This window comes from Myxocyprinus asiaticus, chromosome 31 (assembly GCF_019703515.2).
Source record: "Myxocyprinus asiaticus isolate MX2 ecotype Aquarium Trade chromosome 31, UBuf_Myxa_2, whole genome shotgun sequence".
Classification (NCBI taxonomy): Eukaryota; Metazoa; Chordata; class Actinopteri; order Cypriniformes; family Catostomidae; genus Myxocyprinus; species Myxocyprinus asiaticus.
This window is the reverse complement of record NC_059374.1, coordinates 33,072,013-33,094,095: the sequence shown is the minus strand read 5'-3', so window position 1 is coordinate 33,094,095 and position 22,083 is coordinate 33,072,013. Positions and strand designations below refer to the sequence as shown.

Below are 22,083 nucleotides of genomic sequence, written 5' to 3'. Positions count from 1 at the left end.
GGTCACTGAATAACCACTGAATATGCATTAGGCCTAACATCCCACTCAGAACTAGGGAAGATTCACATGGCACTGCAACAGAATATTTCTATATCAATAATAACTTAGCTTGATCTAGCTGTTCTCTGGAAGTATACTGCAAAATTGTTGCTGGGAAAAAATGTGGCAATATACTTTGGAAATTATATGACATATTGACTAGACTTTCATCCTTTTTTCTCAAACAGACGATGACACTGTGAAAGGAACAGCTGAGTATTTACTGTGTAAGCGGCCAACAGCTGTTACAATGAGCAGACAGACTGGAGAAACATTCTCAAGACCAGCGTCTCTCTCTCAAAATTCGAGGCCTACTTTACATTCTATGTTTTTAGTTGGTGTTTGCTCTCTGATGGTGGTTAGCAAAGAGAGTGTAAAACAATCACCACGCCAAAGGGTTTATGTGGTCCAACATTAAAGGAATAGTTTACCCAAAAGTAGGGCCCTATGAAATCCATTTTATTTATTTTTTCAAGTTCCGTGTTTTAAAGTTTATTTTAATTTTGTCATCAAAAAATTGTCTAATCAAATGATTTTTTAGAACTTCAATCAAATGAAAACAGAACAATTACTTCTCAACATGCACATTGCATTATTTTTTATCAGATGAAATGCTTCTGTACAGATCCTCACTGCACAATCCAAAACACAACATTGGAGTTATTTTTTGTCAGAGCATCACAGTATTTATGAAATCACTGATAAAAGCTTTTACTCAGTACAAAAGCACTCTTGCTTGTAAATATACTGCTTAAATATAATGCACCAGTTATTATTTGTATTATTATTATAATTATTACTACTACTACATTTAATATTACATTTTACTATATAGTATGAAATATTTCTGTCGCAATTTCTTCAATTTTACATGTCCAGTTAAATTGAGCTTTTATTTTGTCAGAAGCTTTCATTTTGGAGTGAAGCCCTTTCAGTTTCTGTTTCACGACAGCATCCCACTTCCGGGTAAGCAGTGCTGTATAGTTAAATTTGCGAATTAAACCGAGAAAGGCTGCAATTTAATTATATAAATAAATAGTCTGCATGTTCTGTGCACTTCAAGATTAATGAGTGCTCTACTTTCTGTAATCTGCAACACAAAGCGCAAATTATGGTAATGGTCAGAGACTACTTAGGCTTGAAAGGGACCAATGCAGTGTTATCAGCGGCCGGATTTAGACATTAATTTTGAAGCGCGCAGCACATGCAGACTGTATATTTATTTCATTAAATCATTGCCTTTTGTGGTTTAATCATCACACCAGGATATATTTTGATTTTTACATTTTATTCATTTTGAATTCATACGTCCATTTTATCACAAATATTTCAAATGTCATGATACTACGCGCTTTATAGTTAATTCTGTTTTTATGACTGGATTTCGCGATTCCATCCATGTTTTACATTTAGCCCACTCACCCTCGTGTCTTTTAAAACCTGAGTGTCTTTCTTTCTTCCATGGAATGCAAAATGAGTTATTTATAGCAGAGCATCCATGCTGCTTTTCCCCATAAAATTAAAGTGAGTGCTGACCACTGCTGTCAAGCAAGATTTTAAAGGCAAGCTTCTCAATTAATAAAAACTAAAAGTCTAAATAGTCCTCAGACAATGCTACTGTATCATATGGCTTCAGGAGACTTGGAATATAGTACACAAGGCATGTGGACAAATTACATGATGCTTTTATGGTGCTGTTTTGTCCTTTTTGGGGCTTGACAGCCCCTGGTCCCCATCCACTTTCACTGTAGGGAATAGAGCAGCATGAACATTCTTCAAAATTTCTCCTTTTATGTTCCACATAATGTCATACATATTTGGAACGACATAAGCGTCAGGAAGTTGAGGTTGTTTGGGTGAACTATCCCTTTAAATGTGGTTTTGCAACAACACCACAGCGAACAGCAGTGTCTTTCATTCATCAATCAGGCTGCACATCAACATGAGGTTTGAGAGACATAATGCCTGTCTGTCAGATTTATTTCAGTTATGCTTGCATTAAACAGGACATCATTTGAATAAATCATGCATTAACACAACATGACAACCTGTTCAGCACAATTATACCACAACCTGTCACTATCCAACCTGTCTTTTATTTTTAAAACAATACCCAACATGTCTTCCACTGCTGATAATGACACACACGTCTCACCAAATAAAATATTTACAAGACTTTACTCACATTGATTGACAACCTGCAAAAATAGTAAAAGAACTAATGCATGGAACATCAAGAACCCTCAAATTCGCCCACTTCTACAGTGAAATTTGTGTCATAAGTGCAATGGTGCATGATGAGGAAATTGACTGAAGACTTTTGAGGAAATACCGTAGAGTGAAGGGCCTTTTAGATGAACATTCAGACTCCACCTCATTTTCTCAGTGACATGTATAACTGTGCAAAGACATGCATCACACAACTCATGTAAATAACTGCACCTAATTCAGATGATTCATCAGCAAACCTCTATAAACTTCACAAAAGATATAATGTTAGAGACAAAGAGTGATGGCCTAAGGACACCCATGGAAAAGTGTAATTATATCTGATGAGGTGACATTTATTCTGCATTCACAATTAAACAGTTAAACAACTGTGTCAAACTCGTTAAACTAAACCACAGCCCCATGATGGCATAAAGGGGAATCTACGTCCTGCAGATGTTTGAAGACTTTCGCACATCATCGGAGATGGTGGACGCTGGACATTAAAACACTGTAACATTCATTTATAAAAAAATAAATAAAAAAAGAGTGTCTGATTTCAGCAAAGTCACAGTGATGCATGTCAGCAGTACAAATGACAGATGCTATTCAAAGAATTATTCAAGACAGTGTATCAACAGAGACACATTCAGTAAAATAAAGGAGGGGCCGTTCAGACCAAATGCGTTCTTGCGCTAAACAAAAGCTAGACGCAGCGCGACGCACGTAACAGAACGCAGGTGTTTTAAAAGTTAACATTATGTACTATCCGACACGGTGTCTTAAAAACGCGGCGCTCCTGGGCGAGACAATGAAAACACAGCTGGACGCGGCGCAACTGTCGAAGACGTCCGTCTAGCGCATTTTTACACGAATAAAAACAAATGATTAATAGCGCAAACAGACACAAAAACGGATTCGGTGTGAACGTCCCATACATGAATCTAATTTGGGAAGAGGCGACGATAAGAAACCAGTGCACTTACGTGAAATTTGGGCCGGATTTAAAGATGAGTCAGCATGAATGACGGGAAAACGCGTTTTTCATTGTCAACATCCGATAAATAATCCGGGGGTTACGTTTTTTGTTTTTCGTGAAAACTGCTACCCTTTTTTTCGAATGGCAGAGACAGTTAAGAGGGAGACAGATTGTGGGCGTTTACGAATTCCAAATGTACTCGCTCATTAGTTGATACTGCAGAGGGAGGAGTTACGGTAGCTAATGAGAGTTGTTGTTTTGGAATATGTACATATTTAAAGGAGCTACCCGAATTTGCAGAGAAAGCGAGATGCGCATTGCAACAGCTATTAAGGAACACGCATCCCTGTTTAATTGCCTTTTCTGACAGGTTTAATAAATGTCTTCATCTTAAAATGTGTGTAAACACGTTCATTGTCAAATTTAGCATATAAAATGAAAAGGAACCGCAAGGGAAGGCAGACATATTGCAGCATTAAAGCGACAGTTCACCCAAAAATGAAAATTCTGTGATTTTTTTTTTTTTATTTTTTACTCACCCTCATGTTGTTCCAAACCCGTATGAATTTCTTTCCTCCGTGGAACACAAAAAGAGATGTTAGGCGGAATGGTAACCTCAATCACTCTTTTTGTCTCTCCATACAATGAAAGTGAATAGTGACTGAGGCTGTCAAACATCTCCTTTTGTGTTCCATGGAGGAAAGAAAGTCTCACATGTTTGGAAAGTTTAGGGTAAGTAAACAATTACAACTTTTATTTTGTGTGAACTATCTAATCCTAAAAGGGGAGTAAAAATCTTCGTATACACCCTTTTAAAAAAAGACAAGCAAGTGCTCTTCAGAAGAGGGGAAAAAAGCACTTCTGCTCGATTTGTTGTTTTATTACTTGGCAAAAGAGCTCATGCATGCTGCGACTCAGTCAATTCATGGCCTTGGATGACATGATGGAGTGAAAGTACTATTCGGGGTGGGGTGAAGCCTGCATACAAGGGTTGGGCTTTGTTTACAGTGGGGTGGGGGAGGTAAGACTGTAGTCTTGGTTGCTATGGAGACTGCATCCAGCCTAAGGCAGCCAGATGGCAGAGGAAGACTGTCTTCCTGAGCAACGTCAGCAGACAGTACATTAAAACATAGACTGAACATTATTACATACTGTATTTGTCCATCATGAATATCTTATGGTGTGATCTGAAAAAACGGCATGTTTACAGCATAATAAAAATAATCAATAAATTTATTTCTTTTAAATTGCACTTCCCATACTGCGATATATATTAAAAATACAATTTATTTTAGTGGAATGCAGACACAAATACAAAAAGTGCATAGAAATTTAAGCTGAAAAAGTCTGTGAGTGTCTGTGTCTTGTGGTTTTATACTGAAATAGAGACATACAAATATATCATATTTCTGTGATTAAATGTACAAACAGCTTTACCATTCATCCAAATAAATTAAATACATCTCTAAACAATTGGTCAAGTCGCTAAAATAGATGGTGTCAATGTTACCATGGGAGTATTTAACTGTAACACAGAGATACAATAATGCATTTAAGCATGTTTTGTAACTGAATGAAAAGACAGATATTGTCCTTTTAGGTAACACAGAGATACAATTCTGCCATTATTTACTCATCCTCGTGTTGTGTAAATGACTTTCATTCTTCCATAGAACTAAAATGGAGATGATAGGCAGAATGACAGTCTCAGTCACCATTCACTTTTATTGCATCTTTGTTTCCGTACAATGAAAGTAAATAGTGACTGAGGCTGTTATTCTGCCTAATATCTCCCTTTGTGTTCCACAGAATTCTTTTTTATTTTGGGCAATCTATCCCTTTATGCTCCCAGTAAGCTATTTTCAGGATCAATTGGAGTGTAAACTTATAGCATGTTGTGACATTCAATCAAACACACAGTGCTTGACCTGTTATTCTTAGTTCTATGAGACTGATAATTCAATCACATTCACCCAAACACTCCCATCCCCCTAAACGCCACCCCCCGCAGAGTCCCAGGCTGTTATTGATGTAGTTTAGCAGGCACTTTAGACTCTGTAAACCACCTAAGGCAGGCCTGTTGGGATCCTCTGATGTTATCTATTCTCCCTAACTAAGCTCTCAATGTCTTTATCAAGGATAAGCTTTTCATTGTTCCCATTAGTCAAGAAGCTAAGCAGATGTCTTTTAGGCTAAAAAACATGATTGAGCCAGATTACTGCAGCCTTTTACAATGTTTTGACCATGTTTATCCACATCCAGTAGAACCAAAAATCTTGTTGGCCTAACCTAACGATATAACACATAAAAAGATATAAATATTTTTTGTTTAAAAAATGCTTTAGCAATGTTAGGAAGAGTAACGGCAAATTCAAATGCACTTAACACAACCAATTTTATGAGCATCCACATGTAACCCACTGAGCTGCTGTTTGGATTGGCTTTAAATGTTCTTAATTGCATTCTAACACTGTTACAATCCTATTTCAAACAGCAAGTGCAAAGGTTTACCAGCTTGTGTTATGGAATGGTTCAAAACAAAGTTCTTCTTTTACTTCTGGAGCCTTTCAAACCGCAAACTACATGAAACTTTCTCTATTCCCCATTTTAATCATGCAACAGAGTATTTAAATGCTCAGTTTGCTCTATCATAGGAAACACAATAGACTTACAATTTATTGACCATTTTCAGTAACATGATGTGGTACGAGCCAGGCCATTCCAAGATGGGTGTACTATGCTAGTTGGCATTTATGCACGCTTTGGAATAATTGGTAAACAAGTCAGGTCAACAGAATAAAAAATAAATAAATAACTAAAAATAAAAATAAAAAAACACCTTAAGTTATCAGACAAGATTACATTTATTGCAACCAGTTGAGCTCAATATGTTCACTAATTTATTGGTATTATGTCTGGTCAATATAATCTTAATTCAAAACATTCTGCATGACTGAGAAAATAACTACTCATGTCATTACACTGTGCTAATGTGTGTAGTTAATGTCAACAAATCAAGAAAATAGCTGCATTCCAAATCGTACACTTCTGCACTATTCTCACCATGTTGTAGTGTAAGTAGAGCAGGTAGTATGTTTTCACTAAAAATGCAACAAAAAGATTACTACGAGTACCCGTATGATGTAGGCTACTTCAACTGAAAAAACAGAGTGTGGAATGTTGGACACTTCATGCACTCAACAGACGCAGCTTGCCCTACGTAGCAGAGTTAATTTATGGTGAATGTGGCAACAAGCTAAACTTCTTTGAAGGCAGCACCTTACAAATGTGAATTGAATGCTTTACCATCACCCCAATTTTTTTAGATATAATTGTTGAACTGAGTTTGACTAAAACGCTAAAGCTAGCGTCAACATATCACGTGCGTTTGAAAATTCACCTCCGTCAGCTGAAAAACAGCGAGTGCTTCCGTGCAGTAAAAAAACGTTAGTGTTCCATTTGGGACAGTACTACACTTTGAAAATGTATACACTACATAGTTGAGTGCATAGTGAATATTGCAAGTGGATAGTGTATACAGTGCATAATTTGGGACACAGCTATTGTAACACCATGGAAATCTGTATCATATACTGCCCCCATGTGTGGAATTTGGTGCATTGCAGGTCAAATTTCTAATTTTACACATCTTAAAAGTATATTTGAATTAATTAAATTTTTGGTATGCTGTGAAATTGCATGTGCATTATCTCTGCTTTTTGGTATGTTCTTTTGTTTAAAAGAGTCATGGAAATAAATGTCAATTCACTGTTTTATTCAAGCAAACATTGATCAAGTACAAGCTTAAAGGGATAGTTCACTCAAAAATGAAAATTCTCTCATCATTTACTCACCCCTCATGCCATCCCAGATGTTTATGACTTTCTTCTGCTGAACAAAAATGAAGATTTTTAGCAGAATATCTCAGCACTGTTGGTCCTTTCAATGAAAGTGAATGTTGGCCAGCAATATTTACTATATTCTTCACTTTCACTTTCATATCTGAGAGTGAAAGTGGAGACTTATAGTAAAAAGGTAAATATTGATCTGTTTCTCACCCACACCTATATCATATCACTTTTGAAGATATGCATTTAACCACTGGAGTCTTATGGATTACTTTTATCTGCTTTTTGGACCTTCAGATTTCTGGCCACTTGCATTGAAAGGACCAACAGAGCTGATATATTCTTCTAAAAATCTTTGTTTGTGTTCTGCAGAAAAAAGAATGTCATATACATCTGGGATGGCATGATGGTGAGTAAATGATGAAAAACTTTTCATTTTTGGGTGAACTATCTCTTAGAAAGTGTGAAACTGTTTCAGTGTTAAAATACTTTCTGTTATCCCAGCTTAATAGTAGGGTCATTTTCTCAAAAACTGTAAACAATGCGTCTCTGTGGTGCTATAAAAATTGCTCAGTTTTGAACGACCCGTCCAGCCTGATACAACAATATTGACTCAACCAATGATGTGAGTTGGGGGGCGGGACTATCTACTTGTTTTGATCAAAGGCATATTTGGAGAAGCTGTTAGAAAACAATGTTTATTTTTGTAATTTCATCTGGTGGTGCAGAAATTACATGCTTTAATCCTACAAATGCAACATTCCACATCCAGAATTTGAATAAATTGAGAGCTGTGTTTGTATGAACCCATGACTTCTCATCATGGGTCCACACTATCGCAATCAAGCTCTTTGCTGTTTGATTTGACACGCCAACGTTTAAATAAAGACATAAAGCTGAAGGTCTCTTTAGTGTTTTTGGGTGATACGGTTTGGTTGTTTAGTTTTTTCCCATTACCAAATTGCAAGCTACGCACTGTCTCTTCAGTCTTTGCCTCTGACTCAGCTGATTGTAATTGCGATGAGTCAGCTAATTGTGATTCCTCTTGAGAATTAAGTGGCTTGGCACAGGAATCTTTAATTGTCTCTGTCAAGCATTGTTGTGTGATGAGCATACTGCAATCCACAGATTTCATTTTACCAATACTACCAATACGGGGAGTTGGAGTTCCATTCAAATTACCAGGAATGAATAGATCCTCCTCACTGATATTTCCACAACTGGCTTTGGGAAGTGCGATTGTGTGCCGGCGATTGATAATCTGGTTGGTCTGAAGTAGTTCCAATGTGTTAATGCTTTTAGAAGTCGTTTCTTCAAATTTACAAGTATTTTCTTGTATGGACACGATCAGAAGTTGTTTCCTGTCTTCCTGGAAGACCAGCTGCCTGGGTGACTGAACTGGTGACAGGGCCTCACCAGACGAAGCGCTGCCCCTGGACTGGTAACGTAAAACCCTACGTGATAGCTCTCTCATATTCTGCACATCTGTCTCAGTCTGGGCCTCTTCTTCATCTTGCTCAATGGTTACAGAGACACGCTGATTGATGGACAAGATGGTACTAGCCCCAGGGCTCAAGATCGTGATCTCTGGTGGCTTGGGCGTCTCCTCCTCACAAACATTCTTATTAGTGTACTCCGTAGCCAAGACACTTTTGAGCCAGCTATTCCTCTTGACCTCTCGGTTGTTGGCAGGGTGGTTCTCCTGCGAGGTGATCTCAGAAATACTCCCCTGTGTGGGTGAGGGAGTTCCAGCCCTGCGGCGGGATGAGCTATTGTGGAGAAACCTCTGCAGGACGGACTCCATCGCAACTCCCTCCATGTCTTTGTCTCGTACGGAGCAGGTGGCGGTGGAGCGTCGCTTGGCAGCACACTGAACACGTTCTCGTTGTCTGCGCTTTACCTCTGCCATTTCTCGTTCAAGGTTCTCCTAAAGTGAAAAGGCAAATGAAACAAGAATGAGATACTTATTCGGAATTCTGAAGTCTTTGATGAACTCTATTTTACCTGGTCAAGGAGCAACAATCATACAGAAATCGTATCATTATAAACTTGTGTAAGCCTTTACTGAAAACAATAAAAAACTAGATTTTTCCTGTTAAAGTGACAACCAGTGTTTGGTAAGTTACTTAAAAATAGTATTTCACTACAAATGACTAATTATTTCTCTCAAATATGTAATCAGATTGCTTTACTAATTACTTCATTGAAAAAGTAATCACATTACTAATTACTTTAATTTTAAGTTACTTTCTAAGACACTTTTCTGCTCAACAAATTCAAAATATTGTCTAGATTTCTTTCTTGTTTATCATTACACACAAGTCATACACACAGAACCTCATATTTCTCCTTCACAAGGACTCGTTACGGGGCCATAATTCATCTATTCTACATAAATAATGTATTAGAAATAAGCATAACCCTATTATGTACTTACAAATTATTACATTAATTGAAAGTCAGTAACTGTAATCTGATTACAAAAAATTAAATGCATTAAAATGTAATGCATTACACTACTTTTTGACCAAAAAGAATTAGACTACAGTAACCAATTACTTTGTAATTTGATTACACCCAACACTGGTGACAACAATATCTAGTTATAATCCTAAAAAAATAATGTAATTCTAAAAAAATAGGATAAAAATAAGTTGTTATTTAATTGAAAGATGTTAAAGGTGCACTAAGTAATTTTTTGTTTGTGATTTGCTGTCCATCAACGTGGATGCAGATAATGCAAAAGAAAAAATGTTTTTGGTTATGAATGCTATAGTAAAAATACAGTGTTAACAGCAAAAGGGACGACGTTAATAGTTTTGGCTGGTCATGTGATCTCAACATGGCAGCCACCGTAAGAAAATAGTACTGGAAAATAATTTTCTAGGTCACTGATATGACTGGAGTCTTAAATTATTTGTCAAAAGTACTATTCATTCCAGTCAGGCTTCTTAAGCAACCAATTGGCCTGGTTGCTAGGATGGGTAGAGTCACGTTGGGTTAACTTCCTTGTGGTCGCCATAATGTGGTTCTCGCTCTCGGTGGGGCACGTGGTAAGTTGTGCGTGGACGGCGCGGAGAATAGCGTGAAGCCTCCACATGTGCTAGGTCGCCGCAGTAACACGCTTAACAAGCCACATGATAAAATGCGTGGATTGACAGTCTCAGACATGGAGGCAACTGAGATTCGTCCTCCACCACCCAGATTGAGGCGCCACCACGAGGATTTAGAGCGCATTGGGAATTGGGCATTCCAAATTGGGGAGAAAAGGGGAGGGAAAAAAGTACTATTCATTTCTTTAGGTATGAACCCTTTTTTAAGTCGAAAAAAATTCTTGGTGCACATTTAACATCCTTAGATTGACTAAATTAATTTTAGATTGTATAAGAAAGGTATTACCTGAACTGCTCGTTTGAATTTCTGACAGAAAGAGTAAAAAATGGAGCAACACTCCTCAAGTTTGAACTGAGAGGGATCCTCACAGAAATACTCTGCTACAGACTCACTCACAGCAGCAAGAGTCTGAAAAGAAGCCTCAGTCTCCTGTAACCTGGTCTCTGCATACTAGAAAAATGATGGAAAGATAAAATACATTTCTGATTAATAACTTTTGTTACAGTATTTGGCAAATCGATGTTGGCATGTATCAATGTTGATATGTCAGCAAATCAATAGTCTAAAGGGTCAACAATGTGTTTCCATGTCCAAAACTTGCATACTGTACTCATGTTCAGAGATAACCTAAGGAAGTCTTAAGAAATTGCAACATAAAAAATGCCTCACCTGCAAAAAATCCCTCATCTGTTCTTGAAGATCAGGCTGTTTGTCAGCATTCTGCTTTGACACCTGGACTTTGCTCACTTCCTTTTGGAACTCTGTCTCAATTTCTTGTATATGAATCCTATATTGAGGAAAACAGACAGTACATTTCTCTTTTTTTCAATACAACTTTGTATTGTATGCCATTTGTTCCCCAAGCTACAGAGGGAAATTACTGCAGTGCTCAAGAACATTTTTGTATACTTTATCTGTTGAGGTTAGTGAAAACATTGGCAGCTCAAGTACAAATCTAAACTACTGACCCGGGTAAGAAAAAATCCTTATTGTTGAGCCATGTACTGAGCAAGCTACTTTAGATTTCATGATACACTGTACTGTTAAAATGCTACAATTATCATTTGTACTGTATGTCAATCCAAACTTTGATGTTGGCTTGACAAAGCCTTGTCTGAAAGTTTAAACTAGTTTTAAAAGTTTGAAGTTTAGTTATACAGGCATTACAGCAAGACAAACAGCCAGCTTAGCTAGATAGTCAGACAGACTGTCACATCAATAGTCAGATAAACTATCAGTTAGATACAAAGAGAGAGAGAGAGAGAGAGAGAGAGAGAGATTAGCAACTAAACGTTGATCAAAGTCTTTTCTGGGTTTGTTTATATTTAAATTTTTTGACAAGTTGGAAGCATTCCGTTGGCCTGTTTGAACATTCTGTCCATGTAAGTCTATGGGATTTTTCTGGTTTTTGATTGTCAGCTTTGTGAAAACCGTGAAGCTTAAAGTATACTTCGGTCAGACTGACATGTGATGCAAATCTCGTCATCAGCAGAGTGCTCGAGCACTGAATGCACGCAGGCTGATTTTTCTAATCCCTTTGAACGTGCAGAATGCGCATGCATTTATAGTTAATTGCACTAATAAGTGGGTCCACAAGGTGGCAACACTCACATTTGAGCCATTGCTGTCATGAAGAAGCACTAGAAGAATATGTAATCGCCGCTAAACATCAGAAGATGAAGGTAAAAACAACAACAGTGGATATTTCATGTCACAAACACGTGTGTGAGGAGGTCTGGAGATACCTGCATTTGTATAACTCAAGTATGAAGAAATATATTTATGGGTCTAAACTTCTGAAGAGAAATAGTCCAGTATCTCATAGCAGTCGCAGCATGCATGCGCCTAACTGCCTATGTATGCATGCACAGTTATATGGAGTATACTTTGACAGGTTTGACAATATCCTTTTGAGTTTGAATATACGCAGACACTGAGCATTCGTGTCAGATTGGAAGTATACAGAGGGCTTAAATCCGATAAGTTAGAAAAGACAAAGCACACTAAGTCAGTCTGAAAGTCTGTGCCAAATTTGGTGGATGTAGCTTGAAAGCTCAAGGAGGAGTTTGGTCTAGGTTTAGGAATTTTGAAAAAACCCTTAAAGTTTGTAGAATAACAATATGTTGGCTTTGTCAAGCCAACATAATTACATTTTGATACAGTACATTTAGACAAAACAATTATAGAGTAGTGCCATAAAGTGTCAGAAATTAACTATTTTATTAAGGGGTAATATTTGCTCCCTGGTATTTTCAGGCTTTTCAGGGGCATTTTCTACCTTTAGGAGGGCTTTTTTTTTCTAACCATATAAAACATGCAGCATGATGTTTATTTTTGTCAAACACTTTTCAATCTGAACAATTGTGGCTGTTAATTATAAAATCAAACTCAAATGCAAAAGAACCTGTAAATAGTGCACAAGAACAAAACAATATAAACACTTTGTCTCAATTTTAGAAGAATTTGCAACAGTGAATTTTTTTGTTTTGCCCCACATTTAAAAAAATATTTTTGTCACTTACTGGGGCATTTTTGCCCAAAGCCACGTTTCATTTCTGACCCTGGTGCCATGTATAGTATTTGAAACAGCACTGTGGCGTACCTTGCTGCATCTCCAATGTGCCTTAGTTGCTCTGTGAAGTTCAACAAAGATGCGTCTATCTTCTGGGCTTGCTGCAGCATAGATGGAGAGAAAACATGAGTGAAATCTTACAATGGAAACCCATCACATTCTAATAATTCAGGTAAATGTTACTTTATGAAACCACTTTATAGTATCAAACTTCTTTGCTACCATCACAACATAGTGCATGAGATTCATTCCAGGCTTGTTGGCTTTGGTATCAGCAAGTTTGAGAAGAGAAGTCATCCGAAATCCCACGGCACTGCCAGCGTACCCTCCCTGGAAGAATTTGTGAGGACATACAATTTCAGATCTCAGTGTAAACACGCACTCATGTGCTGTGTATTATGCTATTTTGCAGTTAACCAACTTTAATAATTTTTAACAAGTGTAACAAGATACAGAGACATGATTATACTGACAGAGTTCATGTAGTTTCCTGTCTTCAACACTAGCCGGATGACTGAATGTAGATCGACGCATTCCAACAGCTCTGGAGGGAATTTCATACATGGGTTAGGTGAAATAATACAAAACAAAACATAAAAGTAGAGAATGATGAATAACATGTCCATGAGCTTTTTAATATCAACATCAAGATTTTAGGTTAAAATGGAAATTCTATATTTGAGGTGCTGTGATTGGTCACTTCACTCAGAAGACTTGATAGTATGGAATAACATGAGTTAGTGATAAATTAGTTTCTTTGGCTTAAGCCCCGTCCTGCGGTTCAGGGTCAGGAATCTCGCTCGAATCATCAGATCCTGCCGGAAGGTAAAGATGGTAGGGGAGAGGAGCTTACTCCATAAAGCAGGACGGGACCTAAACCAGTGGTGTTGGGGTGGAGGTGGGTGAAAGCTGTGCATCGTACGAGCGTAGGAAGACAGCTGTGGGCCTTATGAGACATAGGCTAGTTCATGATATGATGAGATGCCGGAACTGAATGAATGAATGATGTAATGCTACCATGATTTCTCCACAAGAACTATCGCTTACACTTCCATTTCTTTTATGTTTTTCATTACTTTTAATCACACTTTTTGTCTTTACTAATTCATTTAAAAGAGTCTGACTCCTGTGGTATGGCAAATAATTATTTTTTGTAATTAAAGTACAAATATTCCATGTAGTTTCTCGATTAATGAGGTCATAAAAACAACATGCATAATAAATATAAAATAATTTTAATAAAAGTGTTAAATATAAATATAGCTTTTAGATATAGTATAGCATGTTACACCACAGGATATGTCAACTAATGTCATCTAACCGTATGCATGTTCTGGAATGGCTCTAAAAAAAGTATCAAAAAGTATTTTGGTACTACCATGTTTTACCATGTACCAATGATATGGTTATCATGGTTTACATTAATTTTCCTTGGTTTTACCATATGATACCATCACTGAACAATGATAATGCAAACCACTATTTTGCAATTTTAACAAACTATTTTGTAAGGGTGATTTCAGTTCTAAAGGGAAAATACAAATCACAACCATAAATATATTTTAGTATGTGCAAAGTCAAATAAAAATGACCACAATATAGTATTTACTACAGCTATTATTATATGGAGATTTTTTTTTCTTCAAGGCATTGTTTTTAATATGGTAGGAAATCTTTATGATACAATATTTTATATTAAAACTATTTTACTGGCATATTCATCACATAATATGGCATGAAAAAATGTAAAGTATAACTACCTATTAAAAAATAATCTAATTATAGTAATAATTAACAAGTAACAAGTTGTGAGTTCCTGTTTCAAAAAAGGGGAAGAGGGCAAGTGGACTCATAGGAAATGCAGACAGCATGTGTTATTACTTTTACAATAGGTAGTAAATCTGCATAGTCATACCTTTTCCAGCAGCAGTCATGATTGCAATAGAGTTATTTGCCTCATCCATGAAATGAGGAAACTCCTCTTTGAGGACTAAACTGTTCAACCGTTCCTCGTAGCTAGAGGAAGAATACACAATTAAACATAATATAATCATGATATCACATCCAAAGTCCACTCACATCTAGTGTAATTTGCAGTGATGCCTTCAAATGTACAGATATTGAAAATCAATAGCTGGTGATGGGCTGGTTACTGTGTAGTTAATATACTGAAGAAGCTCTGTGTATATTAGTCTATTTGTCTTTGTAAGTTTGTGTTAACCAACCATGGAACTTTGACAAGTTGTGCCATAAACTGATCTGCCTCAGACAGAGTTGTGTAGTCTCCTTTAAAAGCAAGAAGCTGTCGCACCTAAAGTCACAACAGAAAAGAAGAGCACAAAAGGTAACAGTAAGATTCCAGGCCTAATATTTGAAAGAAAACACTGCAGAAATGTCTTAATAATTTAAAAGTGTAAAAACTCACATTAAAATGGGATAGGCATACTATCAAAAACGTTACTCAATGGGCATAACTTAGGCCCTGATCTACCCTCTCAGGCTTAGGTTTCAAGCCCTGAATTATAAAATATTTTAAAAGGTTCTCACCTCTCCATCCTCTGGCAGTAGTTTGCACAACTCCTTTAGTTTCCCAGTCCCAAATCCTTCACCTCTGCCTTTGATTATGTCATCTATCATTCCATTCACAGACCTGGAACAGGGTGGGGAAGGTTGGAGAAAGGTGTGGTAGAATTAGAGAACCTCTGCTGACTATTTCAACAGTTACAAAATCTTAGTTTTTTGTGGGGCAACTCAGGGACAAATTAAAAGGAATAAGACCAGAAAGTCGAACATTCACCATTCAAGTGTATAATTTTTGCACCACTAGCATCCCAAAAGGGAATTGTTTTCGAACAGGTTTCCCGAACACTCCCCCCATCTGCGATTGGTCTGACAAACACATAGTCCCACCCAAAATCACAGAATTGGTTAAGCGAATTTGCTACTGTATGTCGGGCTGGTTGGGACGCTTAAACAAATAGCACAATTTTATGAAAGTGCCACAGTGTTTAAACTTTTTGGGGAAATCAACTTACAGATAGCTTATATACAGTTTACTGCATTTACAGAAGAAAGTATTTTAACATAAAAAATAAAAAAAAATACACACTTCTCCTTTCAGCTAGACTGATAACATTGCAGAACTATCAATTCAAAACTCAACAAAACTGTCACCAAAACAAACAAATGACACATTCCGCAGTCCACCTACAGTAGTTATAGAGGAAGTAGCCAAAACACAGACTTCCACAATCTGTGAGTCAGTTATACCAGACTTCGCCTTGTTCTGATTGCCTAATACTCTTAATCTTCTCTTCTTGGCCAAGCAAATAACATACCACTGTTTGACAAGTCCCATCTTGTTATTTTAGAGATACACATACTAGATGTCGACAAGCACACCAAACTGGTATCACCAGAATTTCACAAAAATGTCCAAAAACTGATATATTCATTAACACGTCAAAGTAAAACTGTCACAGCCAGCTAATCAATGTCTGAGGACAAACTCTGCATGATTAAGGGAACTGCTGATGATGTATATAATGTGAACTCCATCTCATCTCCACAGTTGCTGTAGAAAAGATATACCTGGACTGACGCTGTCAGGAAAAATTCATTCAGCTTGCAGAGACATGTGAGATTTCTATCATATGACTACTGGATGTTTCCACCCTAAGGAATAAAGTGCTTTTCTACTGTAATTTAAGGCACTCCTATAATGTACACTCACCTTCTGAACTGCTTGAGGAAAATTCCAATGTTCATGTTCTTCTTGGAATTGAGAATGGACACCTGGCAAGAACAAACATTTTATCAGATTTACAATAAGGCTCCATTTGTTAACATTAGTTAATTAATTAGGTGTCATTAACAAACAATGAACAACATATTTACAGCATTTATTCAGCTTGGTTAATGCTAATTTATGTAAATACAATTGTTAGTTTATAATGCATTAGCTAATGTTGAAATTTACTGTATATAACTTTTAATTTTTAAAAAGAAAAATGTACTAGTACACTGTAAAATAAATCTTGTTGTTTCAACTTATAAAATTAAGTGTTCATGATGCCTTATTATTTTCTTAAATGACTTAATTCAGTCAACTTCTAATTCAAATACAGAAGTTCAATCTGCACTTAAAATGATTGATAATCATAGAAGTAGCTAGTGCTATCCCATTGTCAGAGGGAAAATAAACTGCCATTTGATTGTAAATGTCTGATACCTCTATCATGTTTAGATTTAAGCTTATCAAGGAGACATGCATGGTGATCAACACTTTACACACAAATCACAATGATGATTACAATCATCAAACCAGTGGCGTAGCCAAGGGTGGGCTGGGGTGGGCCTGGGTCCACCCAAATTAGACCCAGGCCCACCTAGAATATTAGAGATTATTCTTTGATATATATATTTCAAATATATATATTTATAAAATGGTTTAAATTTTTTTTATAAATTCTGATTTCTGAAAGTGTGAAAGAACAGTTTGAATGTGTCGCTTCTCTGTTAAGCAAAATTTAAAACAATTTGGGCGAAAACTTAGCCCATCCATTTTTATTGAGGCCCACCCAAAATTAATTTCCTGGCAACACCCTTGCATCAAACACATCATTGAGATTTGAATTATTGCTACATGACTAATGACAACAACAAACAACAACATAAATTAAAGCAGAAAACGGTAAGACGGTAACACTGCAATTTGCATAATTTATTCATGCATCAATGCATGTTGGGAATCCGAATACATGAGCGTGATGTGTGTAGATCTTTTGACTTACAGTAGATATATTTTTTCAGCTGAATAGTTTTCTAAGTTCAATATGTTATCACAAGTTCAGCCAACACAACTTGACTAATTAAGTTATCTCAACAAGATCAATCCAGGGTAGTTATTCTAACTCTACATTTTAAGTTATGATAACTAAAAGACAAAATAACTTTATAAAAAGATATGTTGAAATAAACATTAACCAAGATTAATAAATACTGTAAAAGTATTGTTTATGTTAGTTCATGTTAATGAAGTTAGCTAATGTTATTAAATACAATTTATCTTATTAAGTGTTAATGATTTAGCCATTAACGTTTGTGACATTAATGTATGTGTACATCGTTTGACAAATGACAGCTGGCAGATTGATCGTTATTTTATTATTTATACTGCATTATTATCATTAAAGGGAGAGTTCATCCAAAAATAAAAACTTTGACATAATTTACTGTCTTGTATGACTTCTTTTGTTCTGTATTTCAGGCAGAATAACAGCCTCAGTCACCATTCACTTCCACTGCATTGTTTTTCCATACAATAAAAGTGAATGGTGACTGAGACTGAGTCATTCTGCTTAATATCTCCGTTTGTGTTCCATGTAAGATGGAAAGGCATATGGGTTTTGAACAACATGAGGATGAGTAAATGACGACAGAACTTTCATTTTTGGGTGAACTATCCCTTTAATGTAAACAGATTAAATTACGGTAGGATACTCCACCCTAAAGTGTTTTGTCATCATTGAATAAAAAAAATAAAACAGTCTCTTAACAACCCTGCCTATTAATTTCTTAGATTAAGTATAATCAAAGAGAGATTGCAATAGTGTGATAAAGGAGTTGCAAAATTAGATGGTATGCATCACTGTGTTTTTGTAATATCAGCTATTCAACACTGGCAGAGTCCACCTTATGTAAACACTTACAGAAAGGAAGAAATCACTCCCCTTTTGAAAGGGTGCAGATCAAAGGACAAAAATAGCCATGTGGCGTCAATAAAGGCCACAGCATTGTATTTTGAATGACTTTGAAAGAGAAAGTTACATCTTTTGTCCACATGCCAAATCGAGCTACTATAACAATGATATTTGCCAGTAGGCCCCAGTATGACATCATGATTACAGCACCTTTAAATGTAAAATTTCTCAAATGACGTAGCCCACTAAAAAACAGCCTTCATGGGAGTTTTCTAGAAAACAGTGTCTGGGGAGATCCCAATCCTGAATCCAATTACGTTTGATTTTTTGAACGTTTGAATTTCCTTTTTTAGGAAATTTCCTTTTTCCTCTTTGCTATTTGACATTAGTAATAGTTTTGTATTATGAGACTTTAGAAGAAGTCAAACTAGTTTTTAAAAAAAGAACACAACAATATGTATTGACCTGACCATGTTACTTCATTTATTATGTAATGAACTAAACTTAACCAAAGAGTAAAATGATCATGATAAAACTAATTATCTGTCCACTCATAGAGCACATTAGCATGCATCATTTACCCGTTACTATGGAGATTAATAGAAATGCAACGATAGTGACTACATATAAGATAACGGACCATAAAGAAACGGTTTATGCAAACCTAGCAATTACAATGCATGAGAAGTTACAATAAATTTCTGTCCTTTAGTGAATTAAATCCTTACTCGAAATGAATTAAATGTGTCAGTCTACTGAAAAATACCAGATCAGTGAGTTTGAAAGGAATGAAAAGTCTCTTGTATGGTAAGACTTGGCATACAGTGTTTGGACAGTTCTACTAACGTAATCAATGCAGACAAACCCAGGTAAATCCCTCTGATGAAATCATTCTTGAAACACCCATTTCAAGTCTGCAGATGCAAAACAACTTTTTGGGGACAGTCCACCTGAACTCACCCCTTCAGGTCCTGGTGCATTGCTCGGGGAGAGTCGTATGCTCCGGCGATGTGCAGCCTGGACCTTGTTCTGGTCATTGTGGCTGAACAACTCCTCCATACGTTTTGTGTCCAACTCGAACTCCCTGTTCTTCTCTGCTGTCCATATGTTATGTTTGCCCAGCACTGTGTCCTTAGGTATGGCCTCCCAATTAAAATTACGCATTTTAGAGGCCCGCGTCGGCCCTCGGGTAAATTGACCTCCACCAGGGAATTGGCCAGGGGGCGGTGGAGGAGGAGGGGGAGGTAGGGCAAGAGGAGGTGGTGGTGGTGGAGGTGGTGGAGGTGGTATCACTGGTGGTGATGCCATTGTTGGATGTCAGTTGAACAGATAGTGCTCCATCATCCCTTTAAAGTAAAGCCAGAAAGAGAATCATATGGAAACTGGTTATGAAGAACATTGAGGGGCAATGGCTGTCTGTGATCTGCTGTGGTTTTACAGTAAAAGGAAAGTATAGTGGAAAAGGAAAGTTAACTAAGAAACTCTGGGTGATAAGCATTTGTGACTGCACAATAAACACATAAACAAAGACAGTGGAAAATCTCTAATAAGGCAGTACATAGAGTTTACATAATCACTCTGAACATCCAGTAATCAATGCATTTTATTTTCTATCGAGTAGATTTTTTAAAAAAAAATATCACCCTTGGAAATGCAAAGACTGTCAAAGTAAAAAAATTTTATTATTGTCACAAAATTTATTTCTAAAGAAACCGATGGGAAAAAAGCACTGTGATTGATACCATGGTATTTTGGTACTCTTTGGTTACCATATTTATATATGGTGCCATGATCATTGTACTTTTACGAAAAAAAATATATATATATATATATAAAATTATATATATATATATATATATATATATATATATATATATATATATATATATATATATGTTTTTTTGTTTTGTTTTTTTTGTTTTTCCATGCTCATGTAAGTTTTATGGTAATGTTGTGAGGTGAAAGGTTAGTGAATTTAATAGAAATGAGCGACTTACTTGTTTGAGAGGTATCCAGACGTTAATCAACGAAAATATTTTATGGTAATATCCGAATATACTTTCACTGTAGGGCCTACACTCCAGAATAGAAAAACACGCTCCATGTTAGACTGCCATACACGGGTCTCTGTTAGTTACTAGTCCGTGCTGCATTCCTCGCGTTTTGCGGAACAGTGATGTTGCAATGCCTGTTTCCTCTCACCTGTATCTCCACGCCCAGAGAACTCGTCAGCGCTTGTCTCAGAATCATAATCCATCCAATTGAATATTCAAATTTTCGAATATACACTTAACAGAACTGATGATGACGGTAACTGCATCTTATAATTAGAATAGCCTGTTTATGTCATAATTTTGTTTACCACAAAAAAAACACAAAAAAAAAAAAAAAAAAAAAAAAAAAAAAAAAAAGCACTTAGGCTACAACTGGAAGAAAAAAAAACCGGCAAGTCTCTAAACATTAAACTATCCATTCTTTCAAAAGTATTGCCACAAGACGTAAACATTATGTGTTAATTATGCTATTTACCTGTGTGTTACGACGTTTAGATTAAAGGAATATTCCGGGTTCAATACAAGTACAGCTCAGTGGACAGCATTATGTTGATTAGCACAAAAATAATTTTGACTCGCCCCTCCTTTTCTTTAAAAAAGGCCAAATCTGGCAACACTTACAATGGAAGTATAATGTTGATTACCACAAAAAAAAAAAAAAAAAAAATGTTAAAATAGAGGGGAAAAAATGCGGTTACAATATTTTAGTATTTAGGTCCATACATAAACATTAAAATAACTACTGTTTCAAAAGTATAGCCAAGACATAAACAATATGCATGTTAACATGACTTTAGTCGGATAAAATCACTTACTAACCTTTTCTGTGTAAAGTTATAGCCAATTTTACAACTTGGTTGTCATGACGATGTAATGTCAACAAACACTAAAATGACTGTAAAATGTATTTAAACAACTTTACAGCTCAAATAATACATAAGTTTTAACAGAAGAGTTAATGTAAGTGCTTTCGTAAAATTATAAGCTTCAAATGTCTGTCTTTAAACCCTCAGAAAATTGGCCCCATTTACTTTCATTGTACCTCAATGTAACTTCCATTTTTGCTTTTTTCCTAAGTAAATGAGGGATGAGTCGAAATAATTTTTTGTGGTAATCAACATTATGCCACAAATGCTGTCGATTTCAGCTTGTATTGAACACAGAATATTCCTTCATGAAAACGAAGTTTTAATATTGGATATAACTCTACACAGAAAAAGTTAGTAAGTGATTTTATCACACTAAACTCATGTTAACGCATATAATGTTTACGTCTTGTGGCTATACTTTTTTTTTCTCTCTCTCTCTCTCTCTCCCCACTTTTCTCCCCAATTTGGAATGCCAAAATCCCTGTGGTGGCATAGTGGCTTGCCTCAATCCGGGTGGAGGAGGACGAATCTCAGTTGCCACTGCATCTTTGACCATCAATCTGCATATCACTGGCTTGTTGAGCGCATTACCGTGGAGACCTAGCGCATGTGGAGGCCCACGCTATTCTCCACGCCGTCCACGCACCCCACCGAGAGCGAGAACCACATTATAGCGACCACAAGGAGGTTAACCCAAT

At 36.4% G+C, this 22,083-nt stretch overlaps 2 protein-coding genes across 2 annotated transcripts in view; both read right to left on the bottom strand.

The window, feature by feature from the left end:
• Window positions 1-3,413, bottom strand: part of LOC127422089 (tripartite motif-containing protein 3-like) — a 53,545-nt gene extending 50,132 nt beyond the window's left edge. Inside the window, exon 1 of the mRNA XM_051665444.1 lies at window positions 3,234-3,413. The gene's annotated coding sequence lies outside the window, so the exon portion shown is untranslated. The remainder of the gene's footprint in view (window positions 1-3,233) is intronic.
• Window positions 3,414-4,485: 1,072 nt separating this feature from the next.
• LOC127422517 (FH2 domain-containing protein 1-like) lies at window positions 4,486-20,619 on the bottom strand. Its single transcript, XM_051666107.1, has 12 exons — window positions 20,460-20,619; window positions 19,423-19,808; window positions 16,494-16,555; window positions 15,308-15,410; window positions 14,986-15,071; window positions 14,676-14,776; window positions 13,234-13,304; window positions 12,983-13,090; window positions 12,791-12,861; window positions 10,858-10,975; window positions 10,474-10,638; window positions 4,486-9,001 (listed from the first exon to the last, which is right to left on the bottom strand). Exons 2-12 carry the CDS (start codon window positions 19,768-19,770, stop codon window positions 7,895-7,897), a joined length of 2,340 nt encoding a protein of 779 aa, XP_051522067.1. The 5' UTR covers window positions 19,771-19,808; window positions 20,460-20,619; the 3' UTR covers window positions 4,486-7,894.
• Window positions 20,620-22,083: the final 1,464 nt, after the last annotated feature.